At 38.8% G+C, this 21,712-nt stretch overlaps 1 protein-coding gene across 1 annotated transcript; it reads right to left on the bottom strand.

Annotated features, from left to right (window-relative positions):
• Positions 1 to 2,747: 2,747 nt before the first annotated feature.
• LOC147900065 (putative xyloglucan endotransglucosylase/hydrolase protein 28) lies at positions 2,748 to 4,380 on the bottom strand. Its single transcript, XM_087376575.1, has 4 exons — positions 4,149 to 4,380; positions 3,904 to 4,007; positions 3,536 to 3,744; positions 2,748 to 3,171 (listed from the first exon to the last, which is right to left on the bottom strand). The coding sequence occupies exons 1-4, from the start codon at positions 4,378 to 4,380 to the stop codon at positions 2,748 to 2,750; spliced, it is 969 nt and encodes a 322-aa protein (XP_087232701.1).
• Positions 4,381 to 21,712: the final 17,332 nt, after the last annotated feature.

The following is a 21,712-nucleotide window of genomic DNA, read 5'->3' as shown; positions in this document are numbered from 1 at the left end:
TCCATCAACATACTCCCATTTGTCCTAAAGTACAAGAATGGTCTCCATTTGGTATTTCCATGTGCCATAATTGTAGTTGTCTAGCTTAGCAAATGCCTCCAAATTGAGGCTTCTAGTCGTAAACATGGACCATGCAAGAAATGTACTCAAACTGTCTATGAAATCACTATCTGAATCAACTGCCAAACACTAACTGTGTAAGTTGAAATATGAATTGTTGGTGAAGATAGAACTGCAATATATAATCCAATCTATTACAAGGCTTGTGGCAAATGATGTCGGGAATAGCCAAGGGGCTTTACAAGGCTTGAAATGATGTGCACAATGCCGAGGAGCAGGGAAAATGTTAGAGGTCTGCCTCATTGGAGTGTAGGCACCTCTGTGCATTAGAAATTGATTCGCCTCTTTGAGTCAGCAAAGAGGAATCTGAGTCACTCGTGAGTGCATGAACGATGGAGGCTACAGAAGCTTTTGCAGCGAAAGGCTTTGCTGTAGATATCTTAAGTCATCTTAGTTGCTTTGAAGAAGTCGCCTTGGTTGCAGCTTGATCTCTCTTGATTTTTCTTAGTTACAACAACCTTGAAGAGTCCCTCACAGAGATTCTCTCAAAAACTAAAAGTTATATCTCTCTCTTACAAACATATCTCCCCTCTCAAGATACCTCGCTCACAATGAAGCATATCTTTCTCTCTCACTCAGAGTAGAGCTATGAATGGAATGAATAAATCCCCCTTTCAATGAACGGAATTGAACGGAAATTCTCTATAACTGGAAACCTTTCATCATTGGAATGAAAGAATCGAAGCTCAATCTCTCAATCACTCTCTCGCTCTCACACAAGGATCACCATGCTCCAGCGGTTCAAACAGGGATGCTCTGATACCATGACAAAATATGAAGAGGGGAGAGGAGAAGAGTGGAGATGAGGAGAGACGGCACAGCTAGAGAGCGCACCACAAATGACTAATTGTACACTAGATTTAGTTGAAATTGTACAATATATACAAACCCTTTTAGGGTTAGGGTTAGGGAATCTAACCCTTTTCTTTATAGCACTCTATTGGGTTAGTGCTATGCACATATGATCACATGATGTTGAGTTGATCTCTCAACACAAGCCATAGGCGGGATGTGGACTCCACAATCTAAAATATAGAAATACAAACTCCAACGGTGTTTAAAGTAGGATTATTTTTTGCATGTTTCCATTGGTCCTAGCCTTAGTGGGAAGCATTGGTGTGTAAAGGCCCTAAGAAAATCTCTTATATTATAATTATTATAGGTAGCCTAGTCTTTCTTGATCTCTAATGAAGCCCCTTGTCATAGTTATATTACTTGAATTTTGGATTGTTTTGTATTTATTTTGTGATTTGAATATTTTTACTATAAGTAGCCTATAGGACCTATGATTTTTTTGTGAATCCTCATTAAGCCATGTGACATAATTATAGTAAATTTGGAGAATATATGGCTTTAATAGGATACAAGATCAACCTAGCTAGCAAATTATTTTAGTCCAAAAATGCCGCAACTATCCAGTGAGCATAGATGAATAAAGATTCTTAAACCATAAATAAGACTGCACAAAATATTTCAACTACAATTTAGAAAGATGGGAGAGGAAATACATAATATCAAAGCAAGACAAAAGGATCCTATGGTCATAAAAAGCGATTTGCATAAGGTAGCTTTGATCATTTTCAATTGAAGTTTACCTTTGTGGTGTGATTATGTAAAGGAAATTGCATGCTTATCACCCATGCTCTCATTGCTAATCACTAGAGTGTCGCCTCTAGCTTGCCCATCTTCACTCTTGATGTACTCTCTAGACCTCTTGTATGTTAGAAATAATATCCTTAGTGTGATCAAAAGATTGTAATATTAGAAAGGATTAAAGGGACATGGTTGCCTTTTAGTAGGTGGAACCATGTTGTGTTGCATGGAGCACCAAAGGAGTCTCATCATTACAAGGCTGATGGTCAATACAAGTTGATGTGTTGTGCCTTATCTTTGAGCATCATCTCTCGAAAAAAAAGTCAAATTTTTCATAAAGCCTCTATTACAAAGAAGTCCACATGACATAATATCCTTCATGGATTTGATATTCCCTTACCCAGGCATCTATTTTAGTAATTCTCTAAAGGGCCCCTTTATTAGTCCAAATTTTTTATAATGCCACCCAATCACTCAATGGGTATGATTAGACTGCACCCTTGAATTGTTTAAATCACCATTTCCTCCTCTTTTCATGTAGTTGATAGATCCACAGTGCATGTTGGACCCTTGGTTGACATTTTAAAAACAAAACATTTCTCATCCGATAGGCTACAGAGCTCAAATAAGGATATTGTAAAAAGGAAATGTGTACAACAGAGATAGGTGCAAGAAAAGGGGATCCTGACTTCGATCCCATAGAATCCAAGCCTTGCGCAAGGCAAAATCTTTTTTGGAAGACTATGGAATAAGGATTAGAAGCTCTCATCTCTAGCCACTTAGCTACCCAAAGTTTAGGCTATTTGTCTCCATGAGATTCCCAACCATTCGAGCTTTAAAATTCTCTATAACCTGTAGGAAAGTTGGTTTTGTGCGTTTTAAAGATTCCAAACATTTTTTATTGAAAAAAACGATTTTTTAAATTAAAAACGTACTAAACAAAAAACTTTTCTAATGGAAAACTCGTCTCTTTAATTGGAAAGTCGCATAAGCCTGCAGCATCACATTGTTCATTACTTGCCATTAAGGTCTTTTCAAAGTTCTTGTTTCTCATCGTGCTCCATGTCTTTTGGGGATGAGCCGCATTCCGGCAGCCCATTGGGGTACCTTTGCTTATCTTGGCAGTAGTCGTAGGTCACATAATGCTGGTACACCCATTGCATACTTCGCCTCTGCTCGCGGGTCATCAGGGGCGGAAATAGGAGCGAGAACTCAAGAGCGCAGGTTGGTGGCAGTGGGGAGTCCGGCTGGTCCATCGCACACCCATTGAGAATGAAGTTCCTGTATGAAGCCTTGAACGGGGCGTAGGAATAATTGGCCTTGTATCGCCCGCCATCTGTCGCCCAATCTGATCCGTCCCAGATTGTGGCATACACATACATTGGTTTGGCGGGGTACTGACCAGCAAGTTTGGCAGCATTACGGAATGCTCTGATCGGTATATCGTCTATAAACAATCTGATCAGCCATAAAAATGTGATCCGTTAATTAGAATCTATGCTTGAGGATATATGCTTGTACAGAAAACATAGCAGATAACGGTTATGCACTGTTCTGCTTCCCACTTAGATTAGGAAATCCTTAAACGGATATTGTCCAGCAACAATCTGATCAGCGATGAAAAGGTACTCGGCCATGCTTGCAGCCTAGGCCATATACTCCTACAGATGCTTGTGCGACGTAAGATCATAAGTAAGAATGCTTGTGTGCAACAAATACAGTAGTATAGGATCAGTCTTGACTCTGGAGTAAACTACGCTTACGCCTCCCAATCGAGAGAAGACTGAATATCCGCAGTCCGCGCAAAGATTCCTCAGCTTACACGATGTGTCGTGACGTCCATAATATGCTGTAGTCATGGTAATCGGCAGTGGGATCGAACCACAGGCGAAGTCTTTGTTCCCTCCCGGTATTAGTACTACCGTTGGCATAAACATTTGTTTGCAGGATGTATTCTTCACCGGGGACTCTGCCCAAAAACTCAAAGTCTATTTCGTCGTGTTGTTCTGGATATAATTCTGCATTCGATGTCTGATGGGACAACACGCGTTAACAAGAATTTTTCACAGCCGATCTGCCGGACTCTAATACTTACTCAAGCTTTGGAACTCATCTACAGAAAACCAATAACGATTCACAAAGCCCATCAATAGCGAACCATCAAGAGCGAAAGAAAAAACCAAAACTCACGTAAAAAGTGGTGATAACCCCAGCGGTATACTCGTTTGAAGGCAGCTTTATTGCAGCGCTGAAGAAGCCATGGACGTACGTTGTTTTTGTTTTGAAACCAGTGCCTGCGCGAAGTATTGGCAAGGCGAAGTATTGGGCAACTAGTGATATCTATCGAGGAAGACCCATGCGAGAACTGTCTACGTTGAAACAACATCAACGTAAAGCCTCCAAAAGCAACCAAATAAGCTGTGGGACAAAGATACCTGAGGATTGGTCAAGCGAGATAGTTACATGAAGCTGATCATCAGCAACGCTCTCGTGGTCAGATGCCCATATATTGGAGAAACTATCATTGTAAAGGGTGCATGGGAAGAGCTCGGTGAGGGGAAGGGCGGCAGGGGGAGGTTGGAGGATGCACTGAGCCGCATGGGCACCACGAACCAGCACGATTACAACAAAGAAATAGCTGCAGAAATTACTCTCTAGGATGGCCATTTCCATACAGTTTACAACCATCTAAATGATCACGTACCACCCTATATTAGGTCTGTAGTTTATGCGTTCATCACGCTTGGTGGTTCATCTCTCCTTGTTGCTTACCCTTGCTTTGATATAGAAAGTGAAGTGTCTTGGTCCTTCATTTCTCCTTGTTTTATATGTGCAATTTGATCCTTACCTATGTATGCCATAATTTCCCATGAAGCTTCATTCTCTTCAATGGTTTTTCATCTCCTCTTATTTGTTCAGTTCATCTTAAAGTATGCTCTTCAACTTAAATATGTTTGGTTTGGTAAAAGTAGAGTGAATTGCCCTTTACTCTTTGTAGCTCATCTCTCCTTGTTGATTGTAATTGCAATTAAGAATCCCTTGTTTAAGAAATATATATTCTTCAAGGCTTCTAGACTAAGCTTTGTTGCTCATCCTAGTTTTTAGTATATTTCATCCTTCCTACCTAACATTGTATTCATTGAACTCTCTCAATCCATTTTGACTTATGAATCAAATATTATATTCTATTCAAACAAAATTTGACCATGGTGTATGTGCCTTATGTTGCAACATCTACATCTGTTAATCTATCTCTTCTTATAGTTTAATGTGCTGCAGATGTACGGCTCCAATTAATGGAATAGTAAATATATCATGCTATGATGAAAACAAATGTGTTCTCATGCATGTCCAAAAATTCTAGGATTCTATTTACATACTCTGCATCCATGCTCTAGAGAAGGATTTTGTTAATCCACATTTTTATCATATTATATTATTATTATTATTATTATTAGATTAGAAAAATAAACTTCTCAAAAGTCCTTAAATGTAATGTTGACAAACACATAGAATCTAATCTTAAGAAAATACATAAAATTAGATAACCTCACACATTTATAGTAATAGAAATGTGTAGTAAATCTATGTATGGATTCTTTATTACTGGAGACATGAACAGCCAGTTGAATAATTTATAACCTTTGCCACATGTAGAACATGAATAGACAAAGGGGGAAAACTTATGGATTTGTTAGAGACCCCTTTTTCTATCAACATAAGAGTTTTTCCAAAGTGTAATTTAAAAAGTCCATATATAAATACATTTCTATAAATTTACCTTACTTTTGAATTTAGAACCCTTCCACTTCGCAACAACATAATGCATCCGTATACACGCTAGATAAATGCAAAAAATAACAGACACATCTATATGCGTTGATAGAATTAATGAAATTACAAACGCATCTATTAGCGCAGTTATACATTGTGGTTATACATGCATGGCGTTTGAACTATATAATAGACATGCTTTTAGATGCATTTTCAAACGCGCAACAGAGTTTAAAATTTTATTGCAAGCTGATAAATGTGCATCATGGCTTGCCAAACATTGCCCATAATTACTAAAGCACCTAATTTACTAAAAATATCAATGCTATGCACATGTCACACACCATAATATGCTTTTTGTTGCCAAATGCACATATACAAAAATTAAGTGAGGTGAGGAGAATGAGACATTATATAAAATAGTTTTGCCAATACGTAAGAAATTTGAATGATACAATGATGGACTATGGTTCGATCTCATCCTCAATGAGATCAACCCTTGCCAAACTATCTACTTCAATATCCAAACCAATGTGGAGATCTACAAATACATGCGCTAGGGACTTGTGCTACTATGCTCATCGAAGTGACTTGCCCTACTATGCTCATCAAAATCAACATCACCAATGGCAGGCTCATCCTCATGGGGTAATGGCCTGAATATCTGTCCTCCTATCTCATGATCATCCTCCTCTCTTGTATCACAATCATCATCACCTCCATGGCCATGATCATCCTCCATACGCTCCATATTAGTAAATGTACTATACATCACTTTGGAATGTGGCATAATAGGTATGACGTGCCAGCACCTATTATTATCCATGATTGGTTGATAGACAACCTATTCAAACACAAATACAAACATGTTAATTTCCTTGCACTGAAGGTATCAAGTATTCATAACTAGTGAGCATTTTTATATATGTGTAGAGTACCTATTCACATTGTTGCAATAGTACTAGTATGTCCTTCTTGCTTTGCCAAAACTTTCTCGAGTCAATAGTTACAAAGCCACTTGCATGGCATTTGATTCTTGCATTAGGGCCTCTTTCCACCACGTCCTTAAACCACTTGACATCCAAAACATACACAAAGAAGCACCAAAACTCAAGCTTAATAATTATCTTGGATTATGCCACAATAATCATCCATGGCTCCATTGACTCTCTCAAAGCTAGCAATGACACCGCAATCTTGTGTGTTTCTCTTATCATCAATTTGTTGTGTCCAAAAATTATTACCCTCACACCATATAGCATTGAACATAGTCCACTACACAAGCAATTATGCAAAACATTCTATATATTGACCTTTTGCAGGCATCCTCTAGCATACTCCCATTCTTCCATTATCATATGCATCTCCTCGTCTCTCTCTGCTCTCTCCATTTCATCAAGTAGCCAATCGACATGAATATCCTTTGGAAGTGATCTTAGATGCTCAAGGTATGGCACATGAAATCCATGGTGTGTACGAAAGAGGGTCCTTTCTTTTTGTCTTCTTGCCTTTGCATCCTCATATCTTGTCACCGATCTTCTCATCACATTACTATTAAGCATGCAATAGAGGTTTAGATTATTAAGCAACTCCCTATCCATTACTTTGCTTCGTCATTTCCCTTAAGGCACAATAGAGGTCATCCAAGGGTCTATTGAGATATGGTGCCATGAGCACATGAATTAGAGGCTAAGGTATGGTATAGGAAAGAATTAAAGTAGCCACCCTAGGATGTGGACTACAAGATGTGAAGATGTGGATCAAGAATATCCACAAGGAGAGATGTGGATCAAGAATATCCCACATGGTTGACTATTCAAAGGGCACTCTCTATATAAGAGGCCTATCATGTATGGTTGAATATAGCATATTGGAATAGATCGAGTGTTTCATACTTCCTTTCTCTCTCCCCATGGCTTTCTGTACTTGGTTTGATCCTCTGTGATCTTTATGCTCATTAAGTGATAGATTAGGCTAGTACAATCTGCACTTTGACATGGTATCAGAGCGGCCGACTCCAACTCTTCGACATCCACACTTCAACATAAGCGGCCGACTCTAACTCTTCGACATCTGCACTTCAACATAAGCGGCCGACTCCAACTCTTCATCCCATCTCCTCTACAGGTTGACGAAATGCGATGGACTGCTCCCTCCATCACATGAGCTGCTAATGCTATCAATAGCCTTCCCTAGAGATACAGCTCATCTGTGACTCCAATGCACGAACGCGACTTGCAGCACCAACGGATGGTGCATCCTCAACCGATACTCTACTTGCAACTGCACTGCTATAGCCACCTTTGTGAAGACCCTATTCATTCCAAGCTTCACCATCTACAAGCTCAGTGCCTCAAGGATCACCTCGCAATCTCTGTCATTTGTCTATCTGAGAGTGAAGATTAAAAGAGTAATTGTGCCATATCTACACCTGTTATGACAACTTTGGTCAACTTTACGCACAGTGAAGAATACAACCATCTCCTCCACGACCATGAATTACATAAGAAATCATGCGCCATCATCCCGTCATGGCTGCACTACAATTTCTCTGGAACTTCGAAGGTTTCTTTGTAAGGTTTCCTAAGGTCCCCAAAAATTGACACGTGGCAGATGATAACTAACCAGGGTTAGTTGGAAGTACCTTTGTTAAGTATATGGTCACACTAAGGTTAGTTTAAGCTTAGCTTGGTCAATGGTCAAGTAACCCACACTAAACCATGGTTAAGTTTAGGTTCAAGATTGGTTAACTACCACATCACCAAGTGCCACCTAAGCACATAGTCCCTACCAAGCATAGTTTGGAATTCAGCATATGAATCCCTTTACCACATCATCAATGGCCCTCTTTTGATCAAAACTTCGACAAGCCGTAGCTTCCAATTCAGGAAGAATTTGGACATGCTCCAAAAGGGAAAAGTCATCATCTTTTCGAGCTCTACGTACCTATCAGATCAAAATCATTGTTAGCAATTAGACACTACCATTGAAGCAAAACGAAGCTCATGGTAAGACCTTTGCAATGCTGAAGCAACGCATGAATGCAAAAAGCATGCCAAAAGCACAAGTGCATGAGATGACCATATCACAGAACATGGCATCCACACAAAAAGCATTAAGGCACACGGAAAAACAAAGCATCATGCATCAAGCTACATCAAGCAGAGAAGAGAACGCCATCGACAACATGTATTGAGAAGCAAAAACCTTGCCACCTTTAGCCCACATGTTTGTAAATCAAGCCTGACCACCTGAGAGTAACTATGAAAGCACCCAGGGGAGGTATTGACATGTAAAAACCACACTTGCCCACCTTAAGTAGCAATGTATGCACTAAGGGAAGGTGATGGATTTGTAACTCACATCTGACCACCTTGCAGTAGCCAATGGATCATGACACCAAGGGGAGGTGTTGAGATATCGTGCCATGAGCACAAGAATTAGAGGCTAAGGTATGGTATAAGAAAGAATTAAAGTAGCCACCCTAGGATGTGGACCACAAGATGTGAAGATGTGGATCAAGGATATCCACAAGGAGAGATGTGGATCAGAGGATCCCACATGGTTGACTATTCAAAGGGCACTTTCTATATAAGAGGCCTATCATGTATGGTTGAATAAGATTGAGTGTTTCATACTTCCTTTCTCTCTCCCCATGGCTTTCCATTCTTGGCTTGATCCTCCGTGATCTTTATGCTCATCAAGTGATAGATTAGGCTAGTATAATCTGCACTTTGACAAGGTCATCCTTAGGTGTTCTGCATCTCTCCATAGTCGTGGGTGAGAGCTATCCACATAAGTATAAATTTTATTCATGAATAGTATAAGGTTCACATTCACAAGTTGATCAAACCATGTTTATCATGTAGGAGTTTGGTCAATGTTAAGCGATGGATCGATTTGAATATCATAGTTAGAAATAAAGAGAGTATTTCTTATTGAGCTGAGTTCTTGTATTGTGATAGAACGTCACCTTTTAGTAATATAAGCTTATGAATATAAACAAATTTGTTATGAATTTTGGTCTATAAATCTTGGTTAACCTTTAGGATTGTCCCTAGTTTAAGGGCTTCAAAAAAAGTTTTGCATGTATCTAGTTGGTGGGCTTGACCATGCCACATCACCTATGGTTTAATTTAACCATCACAGTGGTCACATACTAGCCACATCATGATAATTGCAGTAGGCCTTATGAATAAAGGCTTGTTAATATATATACAAACTTGTTATGAATTTTGGTCTTATCTAAAAAATCTCAATATTTATTTTAGGATTGCCCTTAAATGTCTTTAAGATTAGCCTTAATTTAACAATTTTAAAAATTGTTTAACATGGATAGTTGGCTAGTTACAACCATCCCAGTTCCAACAGGTATTATGAATACAAGCTTGATAATATATATACGAACTTGTTATGAATTTTGGTCTTATGAATGCTAGTCTTATTTGAAAAATCTTGATATTTATTTTAGGATTTCCCTTAATGTCTTTACGATTGGCCTTACTTTTAAGGCTTCAAAAAAAAAATTATAACCATCGTGGTGGTTGACGTGGGCCATGGCACCTACATCACCAGTCATGATGGTGTTGTAGTAGGTCTTATGAATACAAGCTTGTAAAATATACAAACTTGTTATGAATTTTGGTCTTAGGAATATTGGCCTTCTTTGAAAAATCTCGATATTTATATGGATACTCGATTAATCTTTAAGATTGCCCTTAATGTCTTTATGATTGACCTTACATTAAGGGCTTAAAAAAATGGCTTTAAGTTGGCTTGTTATAGCCATCATGGTGGCTGGATTGTGACCATAGCAATTGTTGACGTAGGCAATACAGCCAACTAGATATCATGGTGGTCGCATGCAATGCCACAATTAGTTTTGTATCACCAGCCAACATGGCGGTTGTAGTTTGGTTGACATGGCCATGGCAATGGTCTACTAAGAATGGTGGTTGACATGGCCCACTAAGAATCTTGTCCATGGCTTCAAAGATGCATGAAAAGTACCACATGTAGGCACCAACATGGTAGTCATAGACTGCAATAGCATGCCACCACAAAATATACGTGGAGGCACCAAGATGTGATGGTCACAGATTGCAGTGGCATCCCAGTGGCATGTCTGATAGTTGCAATAGATTTGCTAATGCTAGCAGCATTTGTGCAATAAATGAGCTACAATGTTGGCCGCCACTGGTAAAAATTTTAAACTTGGGCCCTCCTTTCATAATAAAAAAAAAAGTTGGTGAGCGAGTGTGGTATTCCACATCATTGTGACTCGCCTATCAATTTTGTAATCCTACCCACCAGCACACGTTACAACGATGGACCCCAAAAATGGTTTTGTGATTGGCTACACCTAATCTTAAAATGGCTTGTAGGTTTTGTCTCTTACTTTATTTATGGATTATCTTTTTTAGCAATGCCTTTCAGGAGATTATAACCAAAATGCAACAAATTTGTTTGGACTATTGAGTGTCAAAATTCATTTAATACATTATGTAATATGCTAAAAGAAGATGCTTAATTGGAACATCGTGGTCTTTCTTAATTAGAACTGATGCTTTGATCAAGGAGTAGGAGCAATGATTTTTCAATAGATACTAATCTTTGTTGGCAACCTATTGGTTATTTAACTTATAGATCATTATGTCAGCCAAAATAAGGCCATGCATGAACTAGAATGTCTAGTAATTGCTTGGGCAATCTCCAAATTGTATGCATATGTTCATAGTATAAAGTTTTAACTATAGAAAGATCATACATAGCTTTAACAAGGCTGTTTAAAGTGATGACTTGTTCAAGGAACATTGACAACATAGGTCTTATTACTCTTGGACTAAATTCACTATTTCATGTCGTCTAGATAACTACAATCAAGTGATTAATGCTTTATCTCGTGCTCACCAATTTGCAGTGCTTGCAAGTAAGTTTTGCATATTGAACCTCCTACCAATTGTTTCTTGTACTCCTTTGCCTCATGTTAAAGTCCAAACTTCATTATCTACTATTCAACAAATGGAATTTCTAGTCTCAAGATCTTGAAACCCTTTTGTCATCGTGCACAAAACTTTATATTGTCACAACCCCCCATTTTAGCCAAGTTTATTTGAACCCTTGTTATTCTATGATAAATACCTTTATGTTTATCATGATGGATTCTTTAGTGGCCATTTAAGATTTCTTAAGTCTTTCCTACACCTCAAACCAAGTTTTTCTAGCCTAAAATGCATCATTCATGTCACCTCTATCTTCACTATCGCCCTATTTGTTAGTCTTTTAAGTCCCCCATAGGGCAACCAGGAGGTAGTATTAATCATAGCTCCTTATCCTTTTGGATTGGTAGCTAACAACATCATGGGACTTTCCCTACATCATCCCAAGGCCATGTAACTATAATAGCCTTAATCAACAAAATAACAAAATGGATGATCGTACAATCTTTGAAAACAATAGTAGCTTCAAAGGTAGCTCAATTTCTTTTATAATAATTAATACTCTCTCACCAATGTCCAAAACACTTTTGTTTAGACTGAAGTAGCAATTTTAAGTCAGAAGTGCTGAAAATTATAGCAACTAAATTAGATGTGGGATAATAGATCACAAGTTTACATCATCTTGATTTTATCAGACTCAAAAAAGGACTAAACAAAGGCATCAAATTAATGCTTGTAATAGCGTAGTTGCAATTTCAACCAATCCTAATCACACCAACTGGGGTGCCTAATTTCCCTATGATGTGGTGCAATGAACGGTGCTCCATAGGATTTGGCTTTCCGATTGATAAGAGTTGTGGTTTTTAGTGAGCTTGTGTAAATAACAATCTTTAGATATCCACAAGCTTGCATCCAAGCTATGAGATTGACTACAATATTGATGGTTTCATATTAAGTTTGCCTACAATGATCACCCAAGTTGGTTGCATAATGGTAATGCAAAAACAAATAGCTTTGCTAATTCAGGAGTTTTAACATATTCATTGGTTGGAATAAAGTGAGCCATTTGGTCAACCAATCCACAATTACCCACACAGAGTTGTGCCCCTCTGTGTCTTAGGTAATCCCACAATAAAATCCATGGAGTTACTTTTCCATTTGCTAGATGGAATCTCCAATAGGTGTACCTATAGACGTTCAGCCTTATTGACCTAGCACTTTAATAGATAGTCTTGGATGTCTTTATTTATACTAGGCCAAAAGAATTGCTTGTTCAGAAGTGCATACGTCTTCTAAATTCTCGGGTGTCTAGTACTCGGACTATCATGATGCTCAAAAAGAATTTGGCACCTAATGTCATTATTATCCGGGACACATACTCTACCCTTGTAAAGTAGGTAGCCATCCTCAATAGTATATTTTTTCCAGTTAAGTCCTTTACCACCACCAACCTATGATGTGTCATCATTTCCATGTGACTCCTTAGTGAAAGCCTCTAGATTAGTTGGATCCCTCTTTACAATTGTTTTCCATATTTTAGAAAAGTGAGGATCAAACTCACATTTTTCTTTTAAGGACTCTAGGAAATCATTTTGAAATTGAGTAAAACTTGATTCATTATTAGCAATTGGCATTCGGCTAAGGGAGTCTGCTACCACATTGAACTTCCCCTTCTGATATGTCAGTTTCATATCAAACTCTTGCATTAATTCATCCCATCTAGCTTTTCTACCTTTAAGCTATGGCTGATTACAAATCCACCTAATGCTTTCTTTATCAAAGATGATCTCGAATTTGGCACCATACAAATAGTGCCTCCACTTCTTCAAAGCATAGACTACAGCATACAGTTCCTTCTCATATGCCGAGTAATGCCATTGGGCACAGTCTAACTTCTTGCTTTCAAAAGCCACTAGTCGACCCTTTTGTAAAAGTACTGCCCCAACAGCAAAATCATTGGCATTAGTCTCAAGCACAAATGGTTCATTGGGATCCACTACCTTTAAGACATGAGCTGATGCTATATCTACTTTTAATTTTTCAAAACTCCTCTTTTGAGGTTCATTCCGTATGAAGGTGCTTCCCTTCCCCTTAATCTGGTATGTCATCTTGCAACAGCAATCTTAGCATGTTATCTAGTGGAGACACAAGGTAAATAATGATGAGCACTCGTCGCTTGTCTCTAGCTTGTAGTATGCAACAGAAGTTTTAAAATCCAGATAAACCCAAGAATATCTATGATTCTTCTAGATTTGTAGGATGTGGCCATTCCAACATGGCCTTACTTTTTCAGAATCCATCCAAATCCCTTCTTGGGATATTATATGTCCCAAGTACTTTACTTCTTTTACAAAGAATTCACTATTTTGCCCCTTGCAATTGATCAAAGAGATCATCGATGCAAGGCATAGGATACTTATTTTTTATGGTGATTTTATTTATGCTTGGTAATCTATGGATAGATGCATAGTACCATCCTTTTTCTTTACCAGTAATACTATTATAGACCAAGGTGAGCTATTTGGTTGAATTTGGCCCATCCTAAGGTATTTAGTTAATTTTCTCTCGACCTCAAGTTCCCCCATTTGACTAAGCCTAAATGGAGGTTTACTAATAGAGGTAGATCTAGGAATTAAGTCTATTTTATGATCTACTTCTCTCTTAGGGGTTAAACCATCAGGCAAATTAGCCAGAAAAATTTATTTAAATTCAACCATTAAATCATTAAAAGAAGATTTATACTTTTTAACATTAACAAAAACAAGATTACTTCTTTCCGATGCAAAAGTCATAAAATCACCAATAAAAGTAAGTTCACAAACATATACCTCGCATCCTTGTTGGTGTAGCAGTCGTTTTAATTCCATCAAACAAATAAGATGAGAGTTGGGCACATCATGTTCTCCCTAAATCTGGAAGAGTCTACCATATTTTACCTCTTTTTAGTACCATTAAGCGGCAACACCTGCACCGCTTGCACTTGTTTTTATGGAAGTCTATTTGGGGCTTTAGCTCCCACTTGTTTATTTTTAGGGAAGTTCCAAACAGCATGGTCTTTTCCCAAACATTTGAAGCAATGATTTTCTTGTTTGGCCCCTCTTTGGCCCTTTCATAATCCTCTTTCTTCAAGAGAGGATATTTTTGTGTTTGAGGTTGTTTACGTGGTGCCTGAGAAGCCTCCTTCTTAAAGTGCCCCTTCCTTTTCAAATTGGGAAATTTGCTGAGCCTAGGAACAAAAATGTTTGTTCCAAAGTTCCATCTTTGGATTTTCCCATTGTATCATCATATCTTTGGGCATACTTGCACCTCAACACTATAAGTGTCTTTGAGACCTCTCACGAAACCCCTTATGTTCTAGAATTTATCGATTCCTTTCAACTTAAGGACTACCTCCCTATAATTTGCTATGTACTAGACTAGAGTGTTCTTACCCATATTATAATCGTCCCAAGCCTCCCAAGCTCTTTCTGACTCACTTTTAGGTAAAATTTATTTTAAGAAGGCTTGTTCAAATTCAGCCCAATACCTAGGAATTCTATCATTTTCCCTAAGGCTCATCCACCATTTATAGGCCTTATTTCCAAGAGACAAACTCGCTTCCACTACTTGATTTTCAAGAGGGGTATTCCTAAGTCAAGGAAGTCTTGCCATTTTTGCAAGAACGTATTTATCGCATCCTTGTTGCATTCTTTCTCTTCCCCATTGAAAATTGGTGGTTTTAGGTCCTTAAGAATAAAAGAGGTTTCTTTAAGTCAAGAGACCTCTCAACTTGGCTAGGAGGAGTTGGTGGTTGTGCCATAGGAGTTACTGATTGAAAATCAGCAGATAGCTTGGTTATGGCTTCAGTTTGGAACTTCAATATATCATTAATAGTTCCTAACTATGTTTCTATGTTTTGCATTCCGGTTTCAAGTTTAATGAATTCCAAATATAGAATTCCATAATCATCATACTCTATGTCCTCCATTTTCATATTATCCTCTTGAGTTTTGTTTAGGGCTTCCTCATGTATTTCTTCTTCAACTATATCTTTTCCTTTTCTAGCCCTTTCCTCGCTCTCTCTAGTCATTTTATCCCTTTTTGGAGTTGAGATTTTCAAATGCGAGTTTCCCAAATATTATAAAGTGATAAGCTCTATAATAAAAAGAAAAATCAAATGCCCACTTCCCTGATATTTGTTCGATAGTTTTGGATTTTTTTCTTCAAACCCATTGCGCCTTTTTGCTTGTGAGTGATCTTGACTTTATGTGCCAATCCGTCAAGCTTGAATTTTCCTCTCATTCTCAATCTTCCATCCCTTTCAATTTGAAATTTTGATGAGGATTAGGACGTCTTGGGACCTTGGAAAGAAGAAGGGCCTTAGGAAATAAATGGGTGAAGAGGAAATAGAGAGGGGTCAAAAGGAAGTGATGAGGTGGCTTCTGCAAAGGTTTTTAAAACCTTTAGATGATGTGGCAATCTATCTTCTATTGTCTGCAAATCATCATGATGCAAAGTTCATCTTCTCTACACCTTCAATCTGTAGGTCATAGAATCTCAATGATGAGGTTACATGGGGTTCATTCCCGATCAAATGGTGGAAGAACAAATACTCGTAGCAATACTATAGAGGAACACAATAAAAGCTCAACTTCTTCTTTACAAATCTTCTCTTTACACCACAGGTCGACAATTAGCAGTAAACGATAGATTTCTTCTTGCTTTTCCACCCGTGCCTCAATTGTACTCTCTAACACTTGAATTGCACTCCGTGAAGCCCATGGGTTTTAAGGCATTTTACAGAGTTTTCTCTCTCTAAGAAATTTGATGTGAAGATCTTCACAATGATCTTCTTCTTCACATGAAGCCCATGGGTTCTAAAGCAATACTACCAAGGCATTAGAATAGGGGATGCATGGGCAAAAACATGGAAATGTTCCTTCTTGGCAAATAGATCCAACGAAAATGATATTTTGAAAATCTAGTTTATTTTAAGTCACTTGCAAAGTATTGTGGCCATCGGGTCCCATTTGCATGACTAGAATACCACCGAGGCATTATTTTGAACCAGAAGAGGGGATGCATGGGCAAAAACATGGAAATTTCTTGACCATGCAAATGGGATCCGATGGCCAAGATACTTTGCATAATCCTCAATGTAGGTGATCTAACATGTCCTGCAAAGTATCATGGCCATCAGGTCTCATTTCCAGGACTAGAATACCACCGAGGGATGATTTTGAACTAGAAGAGTGAATGCATGGGCAAAAGCATGGAAACGTTCATTCTTGACCATGAAAATGGGATCCGATGGTAACAAGCCTCAAGATAGATTACTTTAATTTCTTGCAAAGTATCATGACCATCGGGTCCCATTTGCATCACTAGAATAGCACCGAAGCATTATTTTAAACTAGAAGAGGGGATGCATGTGCAAAAACATGAAAATGTTCGTTTCTTAACCATGAAAAATGGGATCCTATGGCCATGATACTTTTCATGGAGCTCAATGTAGGTGATTTTAAGTCACTTTTGGGTCCCATTTGCATGATTGGAATACCATCAAGGCATTATTTGAACCAAAATAGGGGATGCATAGGCAAAAACAAGGAAAAGCTAATTCTTGACCATGCAAATGGGATCCAGTGGACATGATATTTTGCATGGGCTTAAATCTAGGTGTTTTTAAGTCCCTTGCAAAGTATCATGGCCATTGGTCCAATTTTTATGAGTAGAATACCACCAGTGAATTATTTTAAACCAAAAGAGGGGATGCATGGGCAAAAACATAGAAATGTTCGTTCTTGACCATGCAAATGGGTTTGATGGCCATGACACCTTGAATGGGGGTCAATATAGGTGATTTTAAGTCCCTTTCAAAGCATGTCCATCGAGTCCCATTTGCATGACTAGAATACCACCGAGTCATTATTTTGAACCAAAAGAGGGGATGCACATGGAAATGTTCGTTCTTGACCATACAAATGGGTTTTATGGCCAAGATACTTTGCACAAGCTTCAATCTACATAATTTGTGCTATAAGTAATGTGCTATGTCATAAAGCACAAAAAGCATGTCACCTAACCATGCTTAGACCCCATAGGTATCTATGATACATCAGCCTCATATACCTTCTTGGATGTCATAGTGACAAGGGACTTGAATGGGGAATTTTACTTGGAAGCTCATCCATCCCATGGATGAGTTTTAGTGTCACTTGTTTTACACATTCTTTGCTCGCCGATGGACATGAAATTTGTTCCCACACAAATACTCCATAGTGAATGCAAGACCAAGGATCTACAGGATAGATCTAACCAAAAGGTGATTTTAAGTCCTTTCAAAGTAATATGGCCATTGCCCATTTGCATGATTAAAATACCCCCGAGGCATTATTTTGAACCAAAAGATGGAATCCATGGGCAAAAAACCTGGAAATGTTTGTTCTTGACCATGAAAATGGGATTTGATGGCTATTATATTTTGCACAAGCCTTATCCTAGGTTATTTTAAGTCCCTTGGAAAGTATCGTGGCCATCGGGTCCCATTTGCATGACTAGAATACCGTCAAGGCATTATTTTAAACTAGAAAAGAGGGGTTGCATGGGCAAAAACATAGAAATGTTTGCTCTTGACCATGCAAATGGGATTAGATGGCCATGATAATTTGTGTGTGTGTGTGTGTGTGTGTGTGTGTGTGTGTGTGTGTGTATCTATCTATCTATCTATATCTTTCTTGCTCTTCTCACTTTCCCACACTGTAAATTTTATGAGATGCAAATGAAAATCAACTAGAATAATGATTTGCAATAAAAGAAGAAAACTTTAGAAGTTTGATTGCTAACGTGTGTTGTGTCAAGCATGTGTGTGATGTGCTCATCATATTGCTTGCATCCCTTCCAAGCCTACATACATCTTCATATTTGGACAATATCTCATGTTACTATGCTAAAACAATGGCACTACCAAGATGCCTTCTGGACTTAGGTTATTTCTCCTTTTCTTGAATTGACTTGATACCTATGGGATTTTCACATTGGGCCACATTAATTCCAATCGATGGCCAATTTTTAGAATTATGTTGGTCCTTTTAGTGTGCAAAGTCTTTGATCCACCCAATCCATTTCATGTTTATTTTACAGGCAAATAACATAGCTAATTTTAGGTTGTTTGCAGCTAGTTGATCTAAGCTATGCACCTTTTTCACATTATTGAGTCCATCTCTCAAGTTAGAGAATATGGTCTCTTGAAATTGCAACTTCTAGGGTATGGCAAGTATGGATAGTTGATGAATCCTTAGGTGCACAATAAAGTTTTTTAGGACTCAATCCTCAAGTGACCTAATGTTGCTAGCTCAGATTCTCCCACTAGTTTTGGGACCACAACTTGTGTGCTTCTTTTTTATGGAACTAATTAAATGGGTGCATCTGCTACCTCCAAGCCTAGCTTCTCTAAAATGAGTTTTTTTTTTGGGAGGCACATTTTTTCAACATTTATTGCAAAAGTTTCATTTGTTGTCATTTGGATAATTCATGACAAACTACATTGCTCCATGTGGTACCTTATTTTTAAGAAAGAAATAAAAGTAAGAAACAAGGAATGATTTATGTTAGACTAGAATTCTTGAGAATGTGAAGAGAAATGACAACTCGCGTAAAGCTTCATGATAGGAAGTAAAACTTATTAATGCTTAAAGAGAGCCTAATTAGTATGGAGAGAATTACATGGGGGGGGGGGGAGGGGGAGCCCTTAAAAAGGTAGGTAAATGGATGGGAAGAGGCCAAGATGGATAGAATGTTTTGCACAAGTCACAATGTACAAGTGAGAGGGCATGGCATGAGGGTGTACTTTTTTGGTATGTATAATCATGGGAGAAGTGAAATTTTGAAAGCAATATGTGAATGTGGAATATAAGATTCCAATTCAAGGATCGTAATATCGGTGCAGTGGCCAGGGCTAGTCTGAGGGTTTCAAGGATTTCTCACATTCCTCGGTCTACTCAAAGACAACTAATAGTTTGTAGAGTGGCCGAGCTATGTCTGCGTAAAACAAAATGAACCTTTGATAGTAGCCCATGTGGTCGGTAAATTGCTGCACTCCCTTGGCATTGGTGGAGGGTGGTAATTCCAAGATGAGTTTGATTTTGTTGTGGTCCATGGAGATACCATTTTGGGACACACTGTGGTAGAGGATTACACCACGTTTAACCCAAAATTGGCACTTAAGGGGGTTTAGGGATATATGGTACAACTGGTACTTTTTCAAGACTAGTCTCAGGTATTTCAGGTGATCATCCCACATCGAGCTCACACATGTCATCCAAGAAGACTTCCACAAAGTCCCTTAAGTACTCCTTGAAGATGGTGATTATCAACCATTGGAAGGTGGTGGGTACATTGGTCAGCCCAATAATTATCACTCTAGCTACATACACACCCCACTTAGTTGCAAAGGTTGTTTAGTGTTGATTCTGCAGAGCGATGGACACTTGCTTGTATCCAAAGAATCAATCTAGGAAGCTATAGGCTTCCTTTTCAACTTCCCTTTCTAGAACATGTTCCATGAATGGCAGGTAGTGGTCGTGCTTAGTGGTGGCATTAACTTTTTTAAGGTCTACGCATACTCAAATCTTTCCATTCTTCTTCAGGACTATCACGATGGGTGACACCCAATCAATATCCTTGATCTCATAGATGAATCCCACATTTATGAGTTTTTGGATTTTCTCCCTCACTTTGAGCATGTATTTGGGATTCATAGGATATGGGTGTTAACATACTGGCCTAGCATTGTCAAGCATGGGTATCATGTGCTGCACAACTTCAGCAAGCACCCCTTTCATATCTATGTATTTCCAGGCCATACAGTCCTTGTATTCTCGAAGGATAGAGCGTTCTCCTCATTGGGGGAGATATTATCGGTGATGAATACCGGTTGGGGGTCCTACCCTTCTCGAGCCAGCTTTACCTCCTTGACTAGGCTGGGCCATCATATCCTTGGGAGCACCCATCTTCCCAAGATCTCTTGGCCTATTGGTAGAAGATCTTGTGATCCTCAATCATGTAGGCCTTGTAGTGGGCTAGTACCTCCCATAGATCCTCCTTCTCCACACCTTCCTCTTCTATTTCTTCATAGGGAGTGGTCCTCTTGGCCTTAGTTGAGTTTTTGGATAATGGGAGTTTCGGACCTGAAGGGGGCTCTTCCATGGCACTTACTTCCATGGCACTTGTAGAGCCAACTAGGGAGGTTACCTTACTTACCTTGGCTCCCAAACTAGAGGAGAACTCATGATGGGTGGTAGTGGTGACAACATATGCTAGCCAGTGGAGCTCTTATTTGACCCTTACTGTCTCCTTGCTCCCCTCATAGGGTTTGAGCATATTAAACATCCTAAGGGGAACCATCAGGGTCAACCCCTTGAGCTCGGGTGTTGTAACTTAGAACCCTATTCTCTCTGGAACATCAATGTTGGCCAGGATGTGCATCCAGTTCTAAGAGAATTCCAGCTCAGGGAGAGGTTCATACCAAAATTCATCGGACTCTTTTTCATCCTCTTCCTTCTCACAGGGTTAAAACAACTTCAAGGATGCTATCTGGATGGTTGTGTCGGATTCTGTGGCAAAAGTTGTCCTGAAAATGGGTGGGCCTTATAGGTGCACAAGTCCACCCGCATGAGTTGCTCCTCGTGGCGTAAATAGATGTTGTCAGTACACCAGTCGTGTACGAGCCTAGACATTCGCAAGAAGGGCATGCCTAGGATGGCTTCATATCCCGATTGCTAGGTAAAGTCCATGACTACAAACCTGATGGGGTACATGAAACCGAATACTTTAATGATGTTAATACTACTGAGGAGTCCCAAGGGTTCTACAATTCCTCCATCGGCTAACTTCACCACCAAATGGGTTTGTTCGAGCGCACGTTTTTCCCACTTCACCTAGCATTCCTTGGTACAGACACTCACCCCGCTCCCCCATCCAGGATTGCATCAACCTTTTGGTGCTATTAGGTTATGCACATTGCCACAAACTATGCCCAATCTACTAATCAAAATCATCTCATGTTGCTAGTTTTCACCCCTACTAGTTGCAGACACTTGGCAAAGTGATGAGGTTTAATAACCCAATACCATTCAATTCAAATCCAAAAAGAGTACTAGTGCTATGCTATATGTGTGCTCAACCTTTCTTATCTACTGATAGAGAACTAAATACCATAGATTAGAGATATTGAGACCATATGCATGCATGGATACTTGGTTAATTAAATGACAAAGGAAAGGCCTAATATTTTCTAACAAGGAGGT

Source organism: Dipteris shenzhenensis, chromosome 7 (genome assembly GCF_047967505.1).
Source record: "Dipteris shenzhenensis isolate YYH24624 ecotype China chromosome 7, Dip_SZ_1.0, whole genome shotgun sequence".
NCBI classification, from domain to species: domain Eukaryota; kingdom Viridiplantae; phylum Streptophyta; class Polypodiopsida; order Gleicheniales; family Dipteridaceae; genus Dipteris; species Dipteris shenzhenensis.
This window is presented reverse-complemented; position numbering and strand designations above follow the sequence as displayed.